General features: G+C 57.8%; 1 protein-coding gene across 1 annotated transcript; it reads right to left on the bottom strand.

Annotated features, from left to right (window-relative positions):
* Nucleotides 1–19,002: 19,002 nt before the first annotated feature.
* On the bottom strand, nucleotides 19,003–19,718 carry MIF (macrophage migration inhibitory factor). The gene is made up of 3 exons (XM_062182268.1): nucleotides 19,540–19,718; nucleotides 19,267–19,439; nucleotides 19,003–19,158 (listed from the first exon to the last, which is right to left on the bottom strand). The coding sequence occupies exons 1-3, from the start codon at nucleotides 19,645–19,647 to the stop codon at nucleotides 19,092–19,094; spliced, it is 348 nt and encodes a 115-aa protein (XP_062038252.1). The 5' UTR covers nucleotides 19,648–19,718; the 3' UTR covers nucleotides 19,003–19,091.
* Nucleotides 19,719–23,133: the final 3,415 nt, after the last annotated feature.

Genomic DNA, 23,133 nt, shown 5'->3' on the forward strand with positions numbered 1-23,133 from the left:
GCGGCGGCCATTGGAGGGTGAACCAACGGCAAAAGGAAGACCTTTCTCTCTGTCTCTCTCTCTCTCTCACTGTCCACTCTGCCTGTCAAAAATAAAAAAAAAAAAGTGATCTGGATTGGAAGTGGAGCAGCTGAGACTTGAACTGGTTGATCTGAAATGGGGTGCCAGTGTTGCAGGTGGTGGCTTAACCCACTGTGCCACAACACTGGCCCATGGATATTTTTCTAAATTGCCACTGAAGGGTTATTATCATAAAAGACCTACAGCCAAAACCTCTTTCCCTGGATTATCAGATTATTGTCATTCTTCTGCTCGGATCCTGTAAACTAACCTAACCACTGGAGACCATAATGATGAAAAGTTGTAGGCCAGCACCGCGGCTCACTAGGCTAATCCTCCACCTGCAGTGCCAGCACTCCGGGTTCTAGTCCCGGTTGGGGCGCCGGTTCTGTCCCCGTTGCTCCTTTTCCAGTCTAGCTCTCTGCTGTGGCCTGGGAGTGCAGTGGAGGATGGCCCAAGTGCTTGGGCCCTGCACCCGCATGGGAGACCAGGAAGAAGCACCTAGCTCCTGACTTCAGATAGGCGCAGTACTGGCCGTAGCGGCCATTTGAGGGGTGAACCAACGGAAGGAAGACCTTTCTCTCTGTCTCTCTCTCTCACTGTCTAACTCTGCCTGTCAAAAAAAAAAGTAGTGAATGGGGCTGGCGCTGTGGCGCAGCAGGCTAAAGTCCCAGCCTGCAGCGCCGGCATCCCAGCTGCTCCACTTCCAATCCAGCTCTCTGCTATGGCCTGAGAAAGCAGTAGAAGATGGCCCAAGCCCTTGAGCCCCTGAACCTGCATGGGAGACCTGGAAGGAACTCCTGGCTCCTGGCTTCAGATTGGCTCAGCTCCAGCCATTGCAGCCATCTGGAGAGTGAACCAGCACTCTCTCTCTCTCTGCCTCTCCTTCTCTCTCTATGTAACTCTGCCTTTCTAATAAATAAATAAATCTTTTTAAAAAATAAAAAAAGAATTTGTCAGCACGTATAAGGAAAAAGGGGAGGGACTTTGGAAATATGTTAATTATACCTGGCAGGAATGGGAGCACCATGATTATGAGGATAAAAGGAAATATCAGAGACATTGCCCATGGCAGAAACGGTGGCCAAAATGACAACAAGGGGGAGTCTGCCTGGTTGCCAAAGAGAAAGCACACCCCTGCTTTGTTTAGTGTGTACGAACTGGCAGGGAACCGTGCGGCAGATGCCAGCTTCTAGTCCTGGGCTCTCCCATTGCTTCTCTCTGCTTATGGGAACGCTGGCTGCTGTCAGGAGTTTGGACAAGGACTGGAGCTGAGTTCTTCAAGCTGAGTAGGGGTGGAATAGGCACTGGTGATCAAGACAGGGCTCCAGGGGCCAGCGCTGTGGTGTAGTGGGTAAAGCCACTGCCTGCAGTGCCAGCATCCCATTTGGGTGCCAGTTTGAGTCCCAGCTGCTCCACTTCTGATCCAGCTCTCTGCTATGGCTTGGGAAGGCAGTGGAAGATGGCCCAGGTCCTTGGGCCCCTGAACCTGCATGGGAGACCTGGAAGAAGTTCCTGGCTCCTGGCTTCGGATTAGTGCAGCTCCGGCTGTTGGCCATCTAGGGAGTGAACCAGCAGATGGAAGACCTCTCTCTCTCTGTCTCTCTCTCTCTAACTCTTTCAAATAAATAAAATAAATCTTTAAAAAAAAAGGCAATACATGGGGCCAGCACTGTGATGCAGCAAGTAAAGCCGCTGCCTGCAGTGGCAGCATCCCATTTGGGTACCAGTTCAAATGCCGGCTGCTCCACTTCTGATCCACCTCTCTGCTATGGCCTGGGAAGGCAGTGGAAGATGGCCCAGGTCCTTGGGCCCCTGAACCTGCATGGGAGACCTGGAAGGAGCTCCTGGCTCCTGGCTTCAGATCAGCGCAGCTCCGGCCATTGCGGCCACCTGGGGAGTGAACCAGCAGATGGAAGACCTCTCTCTCTCTCTGCCTCTCCTTCTCTCCCTGTGTAACTCTGACTTTCAAATAAATAAATAAATCTTAAAAAGAAATGACCACCTTACCCAAATTGTCTTACATAAGGTCTAAAGATCAAACTGTGCATCCTAATGGAGAATCCTTCAGCGTAGAATCAGTTTTGAAGAGGATAAAGAAATGAGGGAACAAGTCAGGCTTCCCAGATGGGTTAATATCAAGTGAAAGTTAGTAAGTCATTTTAGCTGCCAAATAACTTAGGAAAACATTTACCAAAAGGTCTGGTGTCTTCCATAAATTTTAAAGAGTAAATGTAGTTGGAAATATTTCTTGAATATCTAAGACAAGTGTAAGCCAACTAAAATAGAGCTGTTAATAAATTTTCCCATGCAGACATATAATATGTACACACGCACGATACATTACAGTTATTGGCAAGGAGATTTTGAATGCCACTGGGCACGGAACATTATTTGGAGAGAAGTTGCTCAGGACTTAGCACAGTTCTGGAATGAACCAGTGGATGGAAGACCTCCCTCTCTCTCTCACCAGCGTGTCCACTGCCATCCACTCCTTAGCTCTGTGATGTCCTTTTATTTATTTATTTTTTCTTTCAGGAATAAACATTCTGTCTGTCTTGCAAGGCCGAGAAGCTTCTGGAAACCTCTGTCTATGCCAGTTGCAATTTCTTCCCGACCGGTGCCCTTGAAATAGCTCTAACTATGCCTGCAATGGTGACTGCCTCTCACCCGCCCAGGGTTAGGTCTCAGAGCACCTGGCACCGGCTGATGAGGGGAAGCCTGGCCCGGAGGAGTTGGGGCTCCTGGGGTGGGCTCCCCAGTGGATGCCAAGAGACCACACAGCTCAGTGGAGCTGCCAGGTCTGGCACCCCAGTGCCACTTTATTCTGAGAGACAGAGAGACGACTCCCAGCTCCGATTCTCGCTCCAAGCGTCTGTAATGGCTGGGGCTAGGCTAGGACCGAAGCAAGAGTTTCAGGGTGTCCTGTGCGTGGGTGGCAGGAATTCTGCTGCCTCCTGGGGTCTGTTTTCATAGGCAGCTGGAGTCAGGAAACAGGGCCAGAATTCCCACCCAGGCAGAGCCATGGGGACTCGGGTGCCTTGGCTGATTTCCCGGCGCACGCACGTGCCCCTCAGTGTGGGGACGAGCAGCACCTGGCTTCTCTTCATCTGCGCTGATCTCTAGCAGACGGTCACTTGGCCACGCCCGTAGTATTCTCTCCTTAGTATTCTTTACTTAGCCAGGCTGAGAGTTTCCCAAGTATTTCTGTTCTGCTTCCTTCTGTTTATTTCCTTTGATTTGAAATGCAGAGAGACAGAAAGCATGATCTTCCCTTCGCTGGTTCATCCCTTAAGTGTTTGCAAAGCCAAGGCTGCGCCAGACCCAAGCCAGGAGCCCAGAACTCCGTCTGGGTCTCCCACGTGGGTACAAGGAACCAAGGACTTTAGCCATCTTCTATTGCTCTCCCAGGCGCATTAGCGGGAAGGGAGATTGGAAGTGGAGCAGCCGGGACTTGAACCTGGGCTCTGCTGTGGGATGCAGGTGCTGCGAGTGGTGGCTTAGCCTGCTGCCCCACGATGCCTGCCCCTGCTTCTCTCTTAATTATACATGCCACCTTTAATTTTCTCTGTTCTCACACAGTACCCTGCATGCTTAGTGCTTTGGTGCCTGTTCTGCCAGAAAAGTTCTTACGTTCTGACTGCACACAGACACAAACCCACCCAGCTATCTGCAGCACGTGACAAGACCGTGCATCGGTCTAACGGAACATTCCATCTGAAACCTCATCCCAGTGACCTAAAGGCCATTCCACAAACGTCCCTGCACCTGCCACCATTCCCACTACAACTACTTAAGTGATCCCTGAAGAAATTTTTGGCTCCCCTAGATGTCCAACAACTGTTGATGGGATAAGAGATATACACGGTGGAACATTACTCAGTCATGAAAAAGAATGAAACCCTGACACACGCAGTGGACGCAAAGTGAAATAAGCCAGACCCCACAAGACAAACACCACATTTTCTCTTACTTTTGATAGGTATTAAAAACTGTGTGGATATCAAATCATTTGGTATCTAGTGACAAATATTGCTTCACCGATTCATACCATGTAAAAGACAGCACACTCTTCTTTCGCACGTTAAAGAAAATGGCGGGGGAGAGGAACAGTGAGGACTCTTGGGGTACTGGTAATGGTTTTTTTTTTTAAGGATACATTTATTTATTTGAAAGGCAGGGTTACAGAGAGGCAGAGGCAGAGGCAAATATATATATATATATATATATATATAGAGAGAGAGAGAGAGAGAGAGAGAGAGAGAGAGAGAGAATTTCTATGCACTGGCTTACTTCCCAAATGTCTTAACCTGCACCACAATGCCAGCCCTATGTTGTGCTCTTAGTTTGCGTGTTGGCTGTGAGTGTGATCAACAACAGAAACGACATTGATCTGTACACTCATGTGCATTTCTTGGTATGCACACTGCATTTCGATAAAACATTTTTTTAAAAGAATAAGTTAGGCTCTCCCCACAGCTCTCCTCGTCTACCAGGGTTAGGGGAGGTCCGGCACCTGGGCCGTATACCAGCCGGGTAACCTGGCTCCCTCATGCAAGCCTCTCGCCAGGCCTGCGGCATAGTTCCTCGGCCCTCCTTCTGCCCACTGGACACGCGCGGGCGATCCAGGCGGCCACGGGAGGCCAGCCCAGCACCTGGCCCTCGGAGCCCCGCCCCTGGCCCTCAGAGCCCCGCCCCGGCCCTCGGAGCCCCGCCCCTGGGCGTGGAGCATCCTGGGAATTGCCAAGCTTGCCTGCTCCGCCCTTGCCTCACCCCCCCCCCCCCGCACGCACGCGGGGCATGCTGGGTGCAGGTTGCGTTGGCAACCGCTGTCACGTGCACCGGCCTAACGTCTCCCGCTAGTCCGTTAGGAAGGGTGACCGGAGCCCATTCTGTCCAGGGCTCTGCGGGAGTCGGGTACCGCCGTTGTTGCGGAGCGGCTTCTGGGGCTGGAGCGAAGCAGTGCGAAAAGCTCCCCCGGAGCAGGGGGCCTCGGGCCGGGCGGGAAGGGCGTGGGGCTTATATTGAATGCCATGGCGCGAAAGGCCGGGCCGGGGCGGGAACCCTGCGGGCCTTCTGCGGGGGTCTCGAAGGAACTCGGGCCATGTCGGGCAGAGGGGCCCAGAGGAAGGGGAGAGGCTTGGAGGGGACGAAAGGGGGGTCCGCGGAGGCAGAGGGGCTTCCTGCCGTAGAGACCCTCATGAACCCCCCACCAGTTTTTGCAAGGTTATTCTTTTTTAATGTACAGATGGGGGGGGGGGGAGGGCAGGTGGGAGGAAAAGAAACAAAAGCTCTATGGACCCTCGGGATTGCTGGCGCAGTGGCCAGAAGCGTGGCCGAAGCTCCGTGCAGTGCCTAAAGCTCTCTGGCTCCCAGATCGCTGCGGCTCAGCCTGCACCCTTGTTGGGGACGGGGTCGGGGTCGGGGGAGATCCGCTGGCAATGGATGCCCGTGGGAAGTGAGGGGTGGGGGTTGGCCCAGCCTGGAGAGCTGATGCCAGGCTTTACGTCAGTGTTCTTTGCTGGGCCTCCCGGGGGCGCCCCCAGTCCCACTGTAGGGGTTCTGGATGTGGTGGAACAAGGGTTAAGACCAGTAGGTGTTCTCACTAGGCTAGGCTCACTAGGCTAGGCTCACTAGGCTAATCCTCCACCTGCGGCGCCGGCACCCCGGGTTCTAGTCCCGGTCGGGGCACCGGATTCTGTCCCGGTTGCCCCTCTTCCAGTCCAGCTCTCTGCTGTGGCCCGGGAGTGCAGTGGAGGATGCCCAAGTGCTTGGGCCCTGCACCCCATGCGAGACCAGGAGAAGCACTTGGCTCCTGCCGGATCAGTGCGGTGCGCTGGCCGCAGCGGCCATTGGAGGGTGAACCAACGGAAAAAGGAAAATCTTTGTGTCTGTCCGTCTCTCTCTCTCTCAGTGTCCACTCTGCCTGTCAAAAAAAAAAAAAAAAAAAAGACCAGTAGGTGGGAAGAAGACCCCCTCCCCGGCCCCACCCTCAGGGTAACCCTTGTCAATCGGGAGGCTTGACAAGGACTCACTGGGTGTGTCACCTGCCCCCCTCAGCTCCACTAATGTTTATGCTTTTTTCATCTTTGCCCTCACAGCACCCTGGGGCCAAGCCCGTGTCCCCCAAGGGGGAAAGGCCCTGGGAGGTCTTTCCCTATAGGACCTACCGGGATATTAGGTTCGTTGGGGGAAGCATCCGAGTGGGGAATTATTGGGCTCTCAAAGTTGTCGGAGGCTGCGTTGTCATAGTTGCACCTGTACCCCGACTAATGACAGAATGAAAACACTGGAAAAGGGGTGTGTGGGGGGGGGAGGGGTTCTACAGATGTTTCCAGAAAGCTGGATACGATCCAGCCTCTGCAGCCACGGGAGCGAGGCTGGGGGCAGCCTTGAGACGGGGTCCGGGGTCTTGTTGCTGCGTCCCCTGCCTGCCCCGTGGCTTGACTGGCTGTTCCCCGGTTTTTCCTCCAGCAACAGTTTGGGGTTCATGTCCAGAAGAGAAAATGGATGTCGGAGATCCCAGGCACGAGCCTGGGCAGCTGGGGGCGTGGTGTCGCGCAGGACAGCCGTGTTTAAGATGACAAGGAAGGAGGAAGCCGCGGGGACGCGGCTCCACAACCGGGGTCTGTCCCTTCCGTGCTGAGTAATGTTTTAGCTTGTTTCCTGCTTAGGCAGAGCTAGGGGAGGAAACCGTTTAAACGGAGGCGGGCCTAGCTGCAGGAGGTAGCTGCTCTAGGGGACGAGCCTTGGCGGGGGAATTTGAGTGAGGCTTATTTTGTCACCAACTGTAATGGCCATGGGCTAAAGCAGCCCAGTTGTTTTCGCCTTATTGCCCCTCAGGTCTTGCTGTGTCACCTTCAACGCCCTCACCTCCTTGGGTCTTAGCATTGGCCTTGGCCTCAGTTTCCTTCTGTGTGTCTGGAGCCAACAGTAACCACGATAAGGAGGCCATCCTGTCCCATCAGCCCTTGGGGGTAGGAGGTGGGGAGGGTGGCATTGAGTCTTGAGTGAAGAGTTAATTGGAAAATGAGGCTAAATCGAGCACTAGGGCATTGTCACCATTCACCAGCAATTCTTTTGTACAAAAAAAAAAAAAAAATTTGGGAAATGAGATGACAAAACATCACAAACTCCAGCAGGAAGAAAAGTCTACCATGGCCACAGCTTTACCTTTAAAATACTACCTCTCTGTGTGTGCTAGCGGTTTGGTAATATTTCCTACAGACAGAAAATTCTGTTTTTCCTTCGGCAATAGGCATGTCCCTCTGTTGATGCACCAAGACAGCTAGCATTTAAGTAGACACAAAAGTGAATGCAAAGCAATAAAGGTATCCCCGTAAACACACCCAGAATGATTCCCCAATTTTACCTTCTCCCTTCACTACCAAAAAAAAAAAATGCGCACAGCAACTCCAGCAAGACAAGAGGCATGCCACAGAGGGAATTTGTGGCTTGCAAAAGCGTGTGGTAGAAACCAGAGTACCCCCCCCCCGAGATGGACAGGGAAGGGGGGCCGGATGCTTCAACTTCCCGTGGACCTTTGCCACGGACCTGGTTGCCTGTACCCTGGCTAGCGGCAGCCGCGCGGGGCTCAAAGTTGGCTGCTGATAATTCAAGGGAAGAAGGCACAGCCCTGGGATGGCCCTAGGGGCTAGGCTGACTCTTGTGGCTCCCTTAACCCAGGATACAGGAGTTCCCTCTCCTCCTGTACCATCCTGGGGTACATGCTCCCTCTAAAGCAACAGGGTGGAGAGCCAGAGGGGAAGCCTTCTGGACAGGGGAAGGGTCTTTGACCCTGCCCAGGGCTGGCTCTGCCCTCTCACTCAACACAGAGCTTATCAAGCTCAACCTTGAACTCCAAGTGCACCTGAAAAGGGGACACGTGGAAGCAGGAGAAGCCGCTTTAGAGTCTTTGGCCATTGGCGACTCCTTGCAAAGCGTCAAGGCTACGCATCTCGTTCGCCTTACCACCCCCTGTCCTGTCAGCCTGTTGGGAGGAGCCGTTGAAAACGTGGATGTTCAATGCCCACGAACATGAAGACACACACAGCAGGGGAGATGGAGTGTAGAGAAAAAGTGTAGAAGAAGAAGAAGAATTGGAAGAAAAAACATAATACCGTGGCTTGCCATGGGGTGGGGGTGGGGGAGTGGGGGGTTGGCTGGGGCGGGGGCCCCGGCACGCTGCTCTGTCCAGCCTTGCCCTTCATTTGCTGTGTGACCTTGGGGGAAGCTTCCTAGGTGACCTCTCTGGTTCTCCATTCCCGATTGAAAGCAGGGCTGCTGAAATCCTCCCTCTCAGGGTTGTTGTGAGGATAACACGAGGTACTGTCTAGGGAAATTGCTTGGGAAATTGGGAAAGCTCATTCACGCAGGCATCCCTCAGAACCCTTTGGCCAAAGCGGGGAAGGTACGTGCAGAGGCCCCGCATGGGCCTTGCCTGTCTGGGGAAATAGCCCTGGCCTTTACTCAATGCTGACCCTGCCTTGGGCAGAGGGGGCCCTGCTCTCACTCACCTCCTGTGCCCTGGTGGAGGCAGGAGCTATCAGAGAGAGCACTGGCTATGAGCTCCACCGGTGGGCACCCGGAGCCTGCTCGGGGCCCGTGGCAGAAGTCTAGAAACCTAAGGAGTGCTGTTCTGGCCCAATCCTGCCCCTCCAGGAGGCTTGCAGGGCAGCCAGCCCAGGAAAAAGGAACAATTCTGAATGAGGTTAGCCTGGCTGTGACAGGGCCGGCATGGGGACCCAGACGGGGCAGGGCGAGGGTGTGTAAATGGGGCTGACTTGGCAGGGGACTGCAAAGCCAGGGGTTCACTCCAGTCTCCAGATGCAGACGTGGCCGGTGGGGAGGGGCCCAGCTCACAGGCAGGAGCCGCGGGGAGCCCCGTGGATCAGCCGGGGAGCCTTCCCACGGCTGCCGCCATCAGAACGTATTCTGTCTCTTCTAGACCGAGCCCTCAACAAATAAGATGACTTGCGATGATAGTTTGGGGTTCATTTCCAGAAGAGAAAATGGATGTCGGAGATCCAAGGCACAGGCCAGGGCAGCTGGGGGCGTGGTGTCATGGAGGACAGCCGCGTTAAGATGACAAAGAAAGAGGAAGTCAGCTGGGTGGCTTGCTGTGTCCTGGATTGGACAGGGGGTGCCCCAGGACACGCACAAGGCCAGGAAGACCCAAAGGGTCTGAGTTGAACTTGCCCACTTTTTCCACCTGGCTCAGCCCCACTGCTGCTACTTGCTGAACAGAGTTGGGAAGTTGGGGGAGGGGGTGTCGAAGTGAAAGGTCCCCGGGGCAGCCTCAGAACTGCCCCCAGGACCTCGCAAGGGAGGGCGCTACCGCCCCCCAGGAACGTTCAATACTCGCCCCTTTGGAGGCTGCAGGTGGTTTAGATCCTTGAGATGAATCAAAACCCCACGTGGCTTAAGGTCAAGGGCATCCCAGACCCCTCACAAAGCCTTTTTTTCCCCTACTCGGTTCCTGTTCTAAATGAGATCTGACCTCAAAGCCCACATTTGGCTCAAGAGGTTCTGCCAAGATAGGAAATGGCAGAGACACCCCCATAAAAAGTCTTCATGGAAATGACCTCTCTCCTGGGGTGTTTCCTGGCCTGGAAAACTGCACTCAAGCAGTTCAAGTCCATTGCCCTTGTAGGTTAAAGTCCAAAGAAAGAAAAATTGAAAGCCTTGAGGTCGAATGATGATGCAAGACAGATGCATTCAAGGAGAGCCCAGCCCCGCGGTGCTAACTTCCTCTCCACGGCTCGGGGCGGCTCGCCCACTCCTGAAATGTGGGATCCTTCTCTCCACATATTGGCATTTGAACCAGCATGTCTTGTGCTGCACTTTTATTTATTTCTAAATAAAAAAAAAACACCCTACTCATTTGATACAGAGAGGGAGAGAGAGAGAGAGAGAGAGAGAGAGAGAGAGAGAGGCTGAGAGACTCCCTTCTACTGGTTCAATCCCCAAATGCCTATAATGGCCAAAGCTGGGCCAAGCCAATGCCAAGAGCTGGGAACTCCTTCTGGGTCGCCCACCTGAGGAGTAGGAACCTAAGTACTTGAGTGATCACTGCTGCCTCCCAGGGTCAACACGAGCAGGAAGCTGGGCTCAGAAGCCAGTGAGTCCCAGAGCCACGCACGCAGATGGGGACCCAAGGGCATCCTGTCCTCATGGGCATCTTAACTGCTAGACCGAATGCCTGCCCTGAACGCCAAACATCCAGAGTTACCAGGACAAACCAGGGTGGACAGCGCTGCCCCACCTGCCCACCACAAGGAACTCATCCCCCCAGCAGCCTCAAGCCTCTAAATGGTACCAGAGCCCAGCACTCAGCCTTGTATAGGACCCTACTGCCCTAAGACCCCCCCCAAAGAAGGGCCGTGGCACCTGATGGGAGGAGAATAGATAGAGCTCTGTCACAGTGCCCCCCCCCCACGCCTCCGCGCCCTGTGGAGGGTTAGGCTAACCCGAGGAGGATGGGCAGGTGGGCTCCTGGTTATCAGCTAAAGCTTTGCCCCACCCCGCCCCCACGTGAGCCCACCCTGTGTGCCAGGCAGTGCCTTTTCCTCTGAGAACGTCTGTCTCAGTCCTATCTGTTCCCCAAAGCTCCGCCCGCTGCCCGGGGTCTTACTCAACGATACCTTCTTCCTTCCAATATGTTCCTTCCACGTGGGCAGGGGTCTCCAGTCCTCAAAAAGCCTCTCCCTGAGCCCCGGGCGCCAGTCTGGTTGTCCGGCTGGGGCCGCAGCCCAGCCAAGCACCTTCCCGGGGCAGCGGCTCTGTTCCCTGGCGGTCCTCAGGACACTAGCTGTCCTCTGTCTTCTCCCAAACACAGGGCCAGCCGTGTTGTTGCTATCTGCTGGGCAGAGCTGGAGGCTCTGCGGGCTGCAGTGTGAACGGGTCCCTAGGGCTGCCTCCAGTATTCCCAGCACATCCACAAGGGGAGGCTACTGTACCCCATTCTCTTTCGGGGAACAGTTTAGATCCTCGCACCCCCAGGCTCTGGGATGGGCCAAAACCCACGTTATTTACCTCATCCGGGCCTTGACTGGGGTTTCTCTAACCGTGTTCTGCAGCGAGAACTGGGTGTCCACTACTGTGCTCGGCCGCCCCCTGGTGGCTGTGCTGGCTCCAGGCACCAGTCTCGTCCTTTGTTTTCACCACCCGCAGGCCTGGCTGGCTTGGCTGCACCCCCCCACCCCACCCCACCCCACCCCGTGGCCTTCCTCCTCTTACTTTCTGGTGGAAACAATGACATTTTTCTGACCTCTAGATTTTGTCTCTTTGTGGTCTCCCACAGTGAGAGAACAAAACCGGCCAAGTCCAGTGTGTCACAAGCCGTTGGTAACAATTCCATGGTTCCACCCAAAACATAGTGGCCCTTGGCCACGCCCCCTGCCCCCCAGCTCCTCGTAGGGCTCATCTGGCCCTTCCTCGAGGCTTAGCACACCTATTTTTTCAAAACACAAATGCCTCAAGCCCCAAGAAATCCTGGACCCCCACTTGCAGTGACCCCTTGTCCCCATGTGCACCCCCCCAAGGATTCAGCCCGGGCCCCCCCAGGACAACAGCTTCTGGCTCCTAGAGTCCCTGCCTGTGGCACTGAATTGGCCACTCATCAAGAATGTTCTGGATCACCTGGCGCTCTCTGGGGACTACCTTGCCTCTTCCCCACACCTCTGCTACCCGTCACATCGGGGAGCTTGCCTGTTCCCTGAGTGGGCCTGTCTGGCCTGGCCCACTCCAAGGTCCCACCAGATCCTTGGTTTTCGTCCAGCCTTGCTCACAGCACCATCTTCCATAAGGTCACACCTCTTTGTCTCATTTCCCACCACTCCTGTTCTGAGAGTAAGACTGTGGTGGGATTTTTTTTTTTTTTTACAAACCATTTCCAGTTCCTCTGGGTCTTCCCAAGCAAACTCAGCCCCCCTCCCCTACCCCCAGCCCCGCCCCGGGACACACGGCTGTCAGCACCGCCGGCTGAATGGCCTGGGCTCACCTGGGAACATGCTTTGATTTCACGGAGTTGTCTCTATAGATCTCAATCCAAGAGAAAGCAACGCTCTGAAGGGCCCCGATTCCTTTTAAACGGCGCTATTTTCCAGGTGAAGGCTAAGCCGTGGTTTTAGCCCCAATGTTTGTGGCAGCACCAATGACAGTGGGGCTGTGTCATGCACAGGGTCTAAAAATGCCGAGTGCCTGAGGACTGGCCTTGCAGGCTTGGGGGCACCGGCCAGACAGCTGTTCTGCCAAGAAGCATCAGGAACGCTCCCTCCCTGTGGTGGCACAAGATTCATACCCCAGCGTGCTGCAGCCCTGGGCTGGCCATGCCGTTGAAAGGGCTGACCTGGGACCTGGCTGAGCCTGCCCACCCAACCTGTGCCTTGGAGGACTCCAGCCTCCTGTCGCCAAGGCCCACGGGAGGCCTCCCTCTGCTCACCAGACCCCCAAGCAGCCCAGCCTTTGCTGGAGCCACACTTATTAAAAGAGCAGGAGCTTGTAGCCAACGCCCAAACCACTGTCCTGAGCCACTGCGGTCGCGGCCCCACGGGGACCCTGTTTAGAGCAGCCAGGGCCACGTGAAAAGCCAACCCCACAACACCAAAGCCCTGAGGGGAAAACTGCCAAGGCCAAAGCCGCTGTGACCCCTCTGAAGCTTTCATGTGCACACAACCAGGCAGCCCAGAGCCTCGCGCTCCAGAGGGTTACTTGTGTGGACTCAAAGGCAAAGCCAGGGCAGGTGCATGGTGTTGGACTGGAGAGGGTGTTAAGCAGAGCATCCCGTTTTTCCCAATTCTGACCTTGGGCGCCTTCCGCTGCCATGGTGGGGGCGGGGGCGGGTGGGGGAGCCTAGCACATGCCCAGGTGGGTGGGTGGAGCCAGGCAGCTCAGGGGTGCAGGTGGGTAGGTGGAGCCAGGCAGCTCAGGGGTGCTGGGGCTCGGCCGGGAGAAGGCTAGCAAGTGGAGGACAGCCCTCGGTAAGAGCCCGAGCTCGGGTCGGGGACAATGCCCACACTGTGCCCGCGGTGGGGTGTGTCTGGGGGCAGGGGTGTTCCTTCTGTCCTGTTATCTCGTGCATGATGAAGTAAAACACACGCACAGAAAAATGCATAACAGTTTAACGAATATAAGACACTTGGAAAAACAAACAAAAAAGACACTTGGAAGACAGTGCCCTGGCCACGCCCACAGGCACCCTGCTCCCCAGTGGCAGCACCATCCTAACTGGCTCGTGGCACCTCCAACCCACGGAGCTTTGAGGTTCCTTGTACTTGAACCGGAGACCAGGGGACTGATCTGCGCCGTGTGGCTCTTGAAGGATGTTATGCTCGTGAGCTGCTTCGGCAGTGCCATTCTCACGTTTCCGTGGTAGTATTCCATGAGCGAATACGCCGCAATTTATTTATCCATTCTATTCTTGATGGACATCTGGGTTCTCCCCGGTGGCTAGTTCCTTCTCAGGGTGTATATATACCTAGAGTGGAATTGTGGGTATGGCCTTCACAGCCGAGGCGACAGGTGCCCTGGGACAGCCTGTGGACAGCCTTGCCCTTCCCTGGTTTCTACTGTGTGGAACACCTCTTCCGTTTGGATATCCCGTCCTGGGAAGTGGCCCCTTTTTATGGGATTGTCGATGGCCACTTTGTTGCTTTGAGAATATATGTTCTGAAGTTGAGTTTTTTGCCAATAGTACGAGTGGCGACAACAGGAGCATGTCTTTTCTTATGGTGTCTTATAATGTATGGTGGCGTCAAGGACTCCTTTATAAAGTGCTGTGTGCTCGATGTATCCCATCTAAGAAACCATCGGGACCACCTGTGCCTACGTGGGATCTTCCGCGGTCGTTAGCGGCTGTTCCAGCTTTGTAGCCATGAAGGGCTGATTTTTGCGGGGGGTATGCGAGGGAGTCCTGTTTGGCTTTTCTGTCCAAGTGTTCGCTAGCTGTGGGAGGGTAGGGGGTGGGGAATGGTGCGCCTGCCATAGACCTTGTCCGTATGTGTGTAGCGAGCTCTGTTTCTGAGATTTCTCTTCTCTCCCTTGGTCTATTGTCTGTCACACGTTGAGACACACACACACACACACACACACCCCTGCCCGCGGGGCCTCTGCTGTTACAGACGGAGCCCACATATCTCAACATCGGGAAAGCAGGTCCTCACCACCCCCAGTCTTCAAGAAAATCGTCTGGTTCTTCGTGATTCTTGGAGTCTCACATATTAGGCGCCATCTGTCAGAAACCCTGTTGGAGTTCCGGTGGGGGCTGTGTGGACGGGGTGGGGGGTACCGCCATCCGGGGGCGTGGCTGCTCGGTTACTCCTCAATGGCCTTGAAGGTGGTTGGTTTTCTCTGCAGAGTCCTGCACACTTGGGATCCATCCCTAGGGCTGCCCAGCGCCCGTGTCCTTTTCTCCCACTGCTACTCCCCTCCCTCCACCCCCACCCCCTCCCGCACACCTTCTCTTAGGATAAAGCCATATTCTGGGCGACGGCCGTAAAGTCGTCTCACCTCGTTGTGAGAGGGTTCTGCCTCGATACTCCATTCATCTTGCCAGTTTGGGATATGGGTTATTGTAGTTCCTCTCACTGCACGTAAACTGTTCCACTCACACAAGTTCACATCCTTTGTGTCTTCCTTTGGCTTTTTTATTATTATTATTATTATTATCCTTGAAGCTTATGAGCGCAGGCATCCTTAACGCTCCTACAGACTCCGCTGCGGCCACAGCCTGAATTTTTCCTCTCTCCTCCTTCGGCCGTGTTCCTGGTTTTGATGGACGGAGTCAGCGCAGTCAGACCACGAGGGACTCTTTCCTGCGAACAGGGCTCCCTCCCACCCTTTCTTAAAGGCCCAGCTCCCTGGAGGAGCAGGTCCTGCACAGGCCAGGCCACACACCACTTTTGATCAGAAAGTCACTGTCATTGTTTGTCACACAATCAGCATGGAAAGGGTTGAGGGGAAGCTTCTTCCGTGCCCCTCCCCCCCTGGGGGGGGACTTCCTCCTGCCATACCTGTCGTTGGGGACGGGGACGGATGCAGGCATCAGGGCAGTGCCTCGCCCCGCCCTGGCAGATCCTCCCCAGTCACAGTGCCCGGCCTGGCAGCGGGGGGTCTCCTTTCCTCGTCCACCCCCCCAGCCCCACCCCCCGCCCTGTGGGGGTTGAAATCCGCATTTTTGCAGAATCGAAACGATGTCCCAAAGGAATGAAATCCCAAAGGTCTTGGGGTTCCTCTGTGAACAAGGAGATGGGTGTAGTTCACAGAGAAGGATCTTGTCCTGGGAGCGCCCAGAGAACAGAGAGGCCCGCCCCGTCCCCTAGAGTCGGTTTGCTCTTGGAGAAGTATAAGACAGCGCTGGGGCTGTCCCGGCCTCAGCAAGGTCTGAGACCTTGAAATTCACACCCGCCCTGGGAGCTGTGCCGCCCGCTCCTGGCTTCTCTGCGGAACAGCTGGTGGCCCAAGGGGCCAGGCTGGCACCCAGGGAGGCCAGGGACAAGCTGGGGATTCGTCCCTGTGGCAGGAGGCCTTCATGTGTTCTGAGAGACATGAGGCCACTGGGCAGCGTAGTTGGCCTCCAGAACTGGACAGGGAACCAGGGTGGCAGGCAGGGGAGGGAGGGAGACTGGAGGGCAGAAGGGAGTGGGAGGAGGGAGGGCTTGGGTGGGGTCAGGATGAGCCTGAGAAGGAAGACTTCCCCCAGCTTCCTGGGGGGGCCACCAAGGGGCTGCCGCCATCTGCCAAGCAGCTCTGTCTGGCACACGTGACCCCAGGGCGGACTGGACCAATGGGGGAGCCAGAATCAGGAGGTGCAAAGCCGAGCCAAGTACAAGAGGGCACTTGGTTTGGACTGGAAGTGACGGATTCATCAGGACGGTCACTGTCAGATGGCGGGGGCGGAGGGGGTGCGCAGTGGGCTGCATGTACCATCACGGAGGGAGCCCGATTTCATCCCAGACTGTACATGGGGGCCTTGCAGACAGGAAAGGCAGAAGCAATCACACTGAAGTCCTGGAAGAAACCAGGGCAGAGTTCGATCGCTGTGGAGTGGGCAGAGCGTAGAGGCGCTGGCCGGTCGCATGCCCCGCCCGATGACATACACTGGTCTCTGGGCCCATGCACAGCGCTGCATGCCCGCCCCAGTGACGCACTGGCGGAGACACCTGCAATTCCCGGCAAAGGGTCAAGAAAGAGTTCTCAGAAACATAGCCCAGCAGAAAAGCGGGCCTGGGAACCTGGCTTAGTCACCATATGAAGTGTCCAGCTCCATGGCTAGGGGAGAAGACTTTCCCCATCAGACAGGCACGAGGCAGACAGCCCTGTTAGAGCAGACCAGCAGTCCCTTGACCTCTAGGGACCCCGGCCTGACCACTGAAAACACACGTGGAATTCTGGGAAAAGTACCAGTGGGCGGGGCCTCATTAAATGCAATCAAGGCCCAAGCTACCCCAGGGGACACTGGGTTCAGGCAGACTTCCAGGTCACACACGCACACGCACACAGGTGCCAAACAGGTGTATTAGATGCTACCACTTGGGGGGGGGGGGACATGGGGACTGGGGTGGTATTAAGTACACATGAAATCTGTCTGCAGGGGTTTGGGGGGGAAGGGAGGCAGGAGGGAGCCTACTTTCTGGGGCCCTTTGACATGCTTTGAACTTGGGCCAGATAAATCTCTTACCTATTACATGAAAAGTGGGTCCAGGACCAAGACACCAGGCCCCAGGAGCGAGGACGGGGGAAGTGAGACTTACATTTTTTAAATCTGGTTGAATGAGATGGCTGTTGGCCGTTTTGGGGGCTAGACCTTGAGTCCGGACCCCACTGTTGCCAGACGAGAGCTGAGGCTCCAGGTCTGAGGGTCCGAGCCAGAGTCCTCTGACACAGAGGGGAAGTATGTGGGAGCTCACTTACCAGGAAGGGGGGTATCTGGTAGGCGACGGGTGGGCTTGCCTTGTGCCCCTTCGGGCCCGGCCCTCCCCACAGGGAGGGAGGGAGGGGCCTGGAATGGCAGGAGAGCCTGGCACTGCTGTATCTCCTGGCTCTTCAGTGTGGTAAGGCATCAAGAAATGGACGGGTCCAGAAACCCTGGGAAGCCCCTAAAGCTCCAGAGACTGGCTGGCTTCTCCCACTAACTGCAGACTGCTGTGATGGGAGTGGGGGAGGGGAGGGTGGCCCTGCTCTATTTTTACCTACTGTTTCAGAGGCAGTGGGGGCATTCAATGGACAGGGCAGGGGGAGCAAGGACTTCACAGGCCCTGCGATGTCCCCATGAGGCCCCAGGAGCAGGGACAGTGGGGAAAAGCTATTGGATGAATCCTATCATTTCACTGATGGAGGAAAACCAGTGGGGAAGGGCTGGGCCCAGGGCTGTGGCCTGCAGGCCACAGAGCTGGTGCTGCCACTTCTGGGTGTCCCCAGGTGGGTGTTACGAGGGGTTCAGTGTGGGTGCGTGGAGGACAGGCAACCCATGCAGAAGGAACAGCATCCACGAAGCTGGAACTCTTACAACTCCCCCCACCGCGGCCGCACTCTGGCCCTGTGAAATGAGGGAGTTGAACTAGATGCTCCGGGGCAACTGCACCCTGCTCTCTGTGTGCAGAAGCAGGAAACAGGAAGGGGGGGGGCAGGTGGGCCAGGCCTGAGGCAGAAATTCAGGGATCTGAGCTGGGTGCCGGGGTGGGGGCTGCTTGGCAGCTCAGCAGATGCCCAGGTCCAAGAGGGAGGCCCAGCCTCCACAGCACGCTGAGATGAGTGGCACTTTGAACCCAGTAGGGAGGCAGACACGGAGGGAGGCCCTGGGCTGGGCCCGGGGAAGTGGGGGTGGGCATGCCCCCCAGCAGCAGGGGAGGAGACCCAGTGGGCCGGCCTCTTCAAGACTCCCTAGAACCGAGTCTCCTTCCTCTTTCTTCTCCAGACCACTCTACCCTCCTACCGGTCGTCTGCAAGGAAATCCCTGAGGTGTACAGGGCTGGGGGGGCCAGGGGAAGGACCCCCAAGATTAAGACTGCCAGCTCGCAGGGATGCACAGCCGGGCAGCAGGGGCGGAGCCCAGGCTGGGTGCGGCTCGGCAGTGTTTGTTCCCTGCTTCCAGCCTGGCCTAGGTATACCAGAGCCTCCTGCCCTGCTCCTCCTCACAGGCAGCCCAACCCCCACCCCGGGCTTCTGAAGCCAAATGCACTCAAATTCCGCGGAATCAGAAAAAACACAAAGTCACACTCCAGCTAGGGCATGTAACTGCCTCTTCCCTCGCCGCCCGGAAGGGGGCGCAGGGGAGACAGGAACGCCCCCTGCTCTTAACAGACTGGAGGTCTCCGACCCCAGCGACCCTGGGGGGCTGTGCAGGCCGGTGGCTGGGGCAGCCTGGCCTGAAGGCTCTCACACTGTGGAGTGGATCGAGTGGTCAGGCACTGCTGCCCGCGGGCAGCCGAGCCGGGCAGGCGAGCCACAGCAGGGGGCCGGGGCACCATAAAGCCGCAGCTTTGCTGACTTTTGCCTTTTTTTGTTTGTTTGTTTAAAAAAGAGCTGAAGTGCCGTACTTTGCAGTTCTAGAATCCACAAGGTGGAGTACGTGTCCCCTCAAGGGTGCTCCTGGCTGGGCCGCCTCGGGGGCGGAGGTTTCTCAGGGCACTGGCGCATCCCGCGCACCCCCGCCGCCCGCGGTGCTGGCACTGAAGACAGGCCTCACGCCCCAGAACACAGCGGCTGCCTCCGGGCGCTCACTTCTCTTGGCTGGCCAGCCGCCCCCAGCCCCCCGCCCGCCCACCGCTCCGCGCAGCTCCCCAAGGCGCCCCCTGGCGGCCCTTCCGCTCCCGCCGGGCGCAGCGACCCCCGCTGGGAGGACCCCCAGCCCCAGCCCCTGCCCGAGAGCGGGGAGCAGGGGCAGCCCGGGCCCGGCCGCGCCCTGATTCCCCTGCAAGTCAAGGAAGCTCCTCGAGGCGGCCGTGGCGTCTCAACCGTTTATTTCTCGTGCGCGGGAGGGCGAGGGCGCAGAGGGGCAGAGGGCGGCGGGGCAGGCGGGGCCCGCGCGGCGCTCAGGCGAAGGTGGAGCCGTTCCAGCCCACGTTGGCCGCATTCATGTCGTAGTAGTTGATGTAGATCCTGCAGCGGAGGGAAGGAGGGAAGGCGGGCTAGGCGGGCTCGGCGGGCCGCGCGGCCCCGGGGCGCCCCCTCCGCCCCCCCCCCCCCGGCGCGCCCCGCACCTCTCACCTGTCGGGGCTGACGCGCAGGCGCTCGGACAGCAGGCCGCACAGCAGCTTGCTGTAGGTGCGGTTCTGCGCGCCGCCGATCTTGCCGATGCTGTGCAAGCTGCAGAGCGCGCACGGCTCGCTCGAGCCGCCGAACGCCATGATCTGGTCCGGGACCACGTGCACCGCGATGTACTGCGGGGAGGCGCGCGGTCAGCCCACGCGAGCCACCCCGCCGGCCCTCGGGCGCCCACCGGAGGCCCACCCTGCGGCCCCCCGCCCGCTCCCCGCAAACCTGGGCCGGCTTGCCCGTGGCCTGCGCCAGCTGCTGGGTGAGCTCCGAGAGCAGCCCGTCCGGCACGGAGGCGCGGGGCACGTTGGTGTTCACGACGAACATCGGCATGGTGGCTCTCGGACGGCGGCCCCGGAGCAGATGCGGGAAGAGCGGGGAACCTGAGCTACGTGACCTCCGCCGGCCCCGCCCCGGCCCCGCCCCCGGGCACGCCCCTCGCGCCGACGTCCCCAGGCCCGGCTCCGCCCCGGGCCCGCCCCTCGCGCAAGACGTCACCGCCCGTCACGTGCGTCCGGGGCGGTGCCCGGGCTCCCCGAGCGGGCCGGGCCGGGCCATGTGTACCGTCGGAGCCGGTCGTCGGCGCTGCGCGACACGTGTCCCGCCGCCATCGCTCGCCGCCGTCGCTTGCCGCATGCCCTCGCGAGCCCTTTCGCTCCGTCTGATGTGTCCTTGGAGGCGCTTTGTCAGAAGTCGGCGTGCGGCGGCGAACAGAGCCGCCCTGGGCCCCTGGCGCCCCAGGACCCCTAGGGCCCCCTGCCCAACACAGGAGGGGTACGCGTTGCCGCAGGTGGAAGGGGGCTGCCACGGCCCTGTCACCATCCGGTCCCTTCCCTGCACCAGCGCTGTCAAGTGGGCGAGGCGGGGAGCGGGAGATGAGGCACAGACCCAAGGCGGGCGCCCAGCTCGGTTTCTCAAGCCCGGGACCCTCGGCCGTCAGCCCCTCGGGGCGCCCTGCCCGCCTCGAACAGCCCCGTCACAGACTTTAGTGCCTCTTCCACCCGTGGGCGCCGCGCCTGCATGGGACTGAATCTCACATGGATGGGGAATGAGAGAATAGAGATAGCTATGACACAGCAGAGGGAGGACTGGTCGCTGGCCACGGGGCAAGGAGGGGCCCGCAGGCCCTCCCACCAGAGAGCGGAATGTCCACCCCTCCTGCCACTCAGGCCGCCGCCGGGTCGGGGCGCCATGCCGCGGAGCTGCCCCTCGGGTCCTCAGGCAGAGTGCACTTGGCCAAGTCCTCTGCCCTCAGAGGCGCTCACTCTTGGTCTTTGGCATTTGCAGTCCGGTTGGGGCGGCACAGCACACGCCCGCCTTGGCCGTGGCAATGGCCTTGCAAGGCTGCTGGTGGCTGTGGGAGCTGTGTGCCACCAGCCAGCCTCCAGGCAGGTGGTCTCCTGGGCTCAAACCCACTGTCCCTGTGGGCGGGGCTCTGCACCACTGCCACATCTCCAGCCACCCCATGTCCAAAGCCAAGCACGCGAGTTTTTCTCCATGAATGACGGCCAGCTGGTGGAGTGCGCCTCCCTGCACTGTCCCTTTGTCCTTACTTTGCTCCTCTCTCCTCTGCCTCAACCATGTGGTCTGCGACGGTCCCACCCAGTGGGGGACAGCAGCTGCGGCCACTGACTTGCCCCACCCAGTGAAATGGGAGCAGAGTGACTGACTGGTGAGGCCAGTGCCGTGCAGCTCTGGACGTGAGCCTCTGTGAGTGTCGGGCGGTTAACGTGGCCTAGGGGCACCTGCCCTCGCCAGGGCAGCCTCAGAGGCATTTGCCGGACATCTCCCCTCCTCCTGCCCGGCCGGCCTCACTCACCTTTTTGTTGTTGTTGTTGTTGTTCTTGTTTTCATTTGTTGTTGGAGGTCTCGCGACTGCTGGCTCACTGCCCCGGTGGCCAGGCCAAAGCCAGGAGCCAGGAACTGCATCGGGTCACTGCCCACGTAGGCAGCAGGCATTCAGGCGCTTGAGCCCTCCTCTGCTGCTTCCCCAGGCGTGCATTAGCAGGAGGTTGGATCGGAAGTGCAGTACGGAGCGCAGGTGTCAGTGGTGGGTCCACCCCTGCCTCTTCTTAGAAGGACATCTGATCAGGCGACGGGATGCCTAGTCCCACCCCTACGAGCTTGGCTGGGTGGCTCCCCTCCCTGCGATGCGTTTCCCCACCTGTAACTGGATAACAAAGGCATCTACCTTACCGCAGGGTGGTGCAAGGGCCCTGTGGCCCACATGTTGCTAATAGCCTCTGATAGGAAAGGGGGAATAGTCAGGGGGCCCTGTGGGGCCGGCCTCCCTGCACCTCCCTCCATGTTCTCTTCCCTCCAGTGCCATGCTCCTGGCTCCTGGCTCCTGGCTCCTGGCTCCTGGCTCGGCCCTGGGTCTGAGCTGCAGTCTGCTACACTTCCCCTCGCCTGACTCCAGCTTCCTGTACAGACCTCAGCAGAGCCTTAATTCCTTTGGATGCCTGGGAGCCTCTCTGGCTCAGGTCCCACTTGTGACCTCGGGGCGGGCTCCAGGTTTCTATCTGTGAATGAATGCCTTGTAATGAGGCAGTGAGTGCCAACAAAGGGGGACAGTCTCTGCTGTCTGGTTACACCTGTGCCCTCACCCCCCGTTAGGTTTGCTTCAAGGCACAAGGTACCTGGCAGATGTAATCGGGGTTACACACCCTTGCATGGGAAGGTTATTCTGGGTTATGTGGCTGGGCCCAGTCTAATCATGTTAAGTCCCTGAAAGCAGAGAATTTTCTCCACCTGGGGTCTAATGGTGCAGCAGCAGGAGCCAGAGTGGTCCAAAGCGGGACAAGGACGTGGTGTGGTGTGGCATTGTGTGGTGCGCCCTGCCTGGCTGTGATGAGCAAGGGGCCAGAGCCCACCGTGGGCCAGCCACAAGGAGCTGAATTCTGCCGACAACCCGAATGAACTTGGATGTGGGTCCTGCAGCTCAGGTGACCTTCAGACACCCTGCCTCCGGCCGTCTGGAGCCTCGGGCAGAAGATGGAATTGCATTGTGCCGGATTCCTGGCCCACGGCAGCTGTGAGATAATAAATGTGTGATGTGTTAAGTGACTTCATTTGTGGTGGTTTGTTATGGGAGCTTTTGGCCTCTCTAGGCACTCAGACATTGCCTACCGGTAATACGGCCACGGTCTGTGCAGTGTGTGGGCACCCACCTTGCCGATGGAGGCACCATCCCGCCCCCTGCCTGAAACTTGACCTGGGTCCCTGGATTTGTAGCAGGTGTTGGGTGCCAGTGAGCTGGAAAACCCAGGCAGGGGTAGGGGAGTGGAAACCCTCAAAGGAATCCGGGGCTGTTGCTGTGGATTCATTCTGAGAGGAGAAGCGTGGTGGGGGCAGGAGGTGCAGAGTCAGGACAGACACCAGGAGTTGGGTGAAAGCGGGCCAGAGGTGAGCAGCCCGCAGACTTGTTTATTTCAGTTGGCGCAGCAGCTTATATAGCTGAGGCAGCCAATCTGGTCAAGGGGTGGTTTATGGCGTAACCAATCACAGCCTGTTGCCAAGCGGGTTCTGAATCCATTTCCCAAGTAACTGATGCTCACTTGCCAGTGCCATCTTGGCACAGCCTTCTCATTCCAACACACACGGCTCTGCCCAGGCCCAGTCTTTTAGCTGCCTTCAGTTTACACAAGTCCCCGTCTGCCCAAGGTACTGTATGGCAAGGGTTCTCTGTCTCCCACCTGGGTGGCAGGGACTCAAGTACTTAAGCCATCAGCAGGAAGCTGGAATCAGAAGCAGAGGCAGCACTGGTGCCCGGGTGCTCTGATCTAAGGTGTAGTTGTCTCAAGGAGCGTCTTAACTGCT

The sequence above is a fragment of the Lepus europaeus genome, chromosome 23 (genome assembly GCF_033115175.1).
Source record: "Lepus europaeus isolate LE1 chromosome 23, mLepTim1.pri, whole genome shotgun sequence".
NCBI classification, from domain to species: domain Eukaryota; kingdom Metazoa; phylum Chordata; class Mammalia; order Lagomorpha; family Leporidae; genus Lepus; species Lepus europaeus.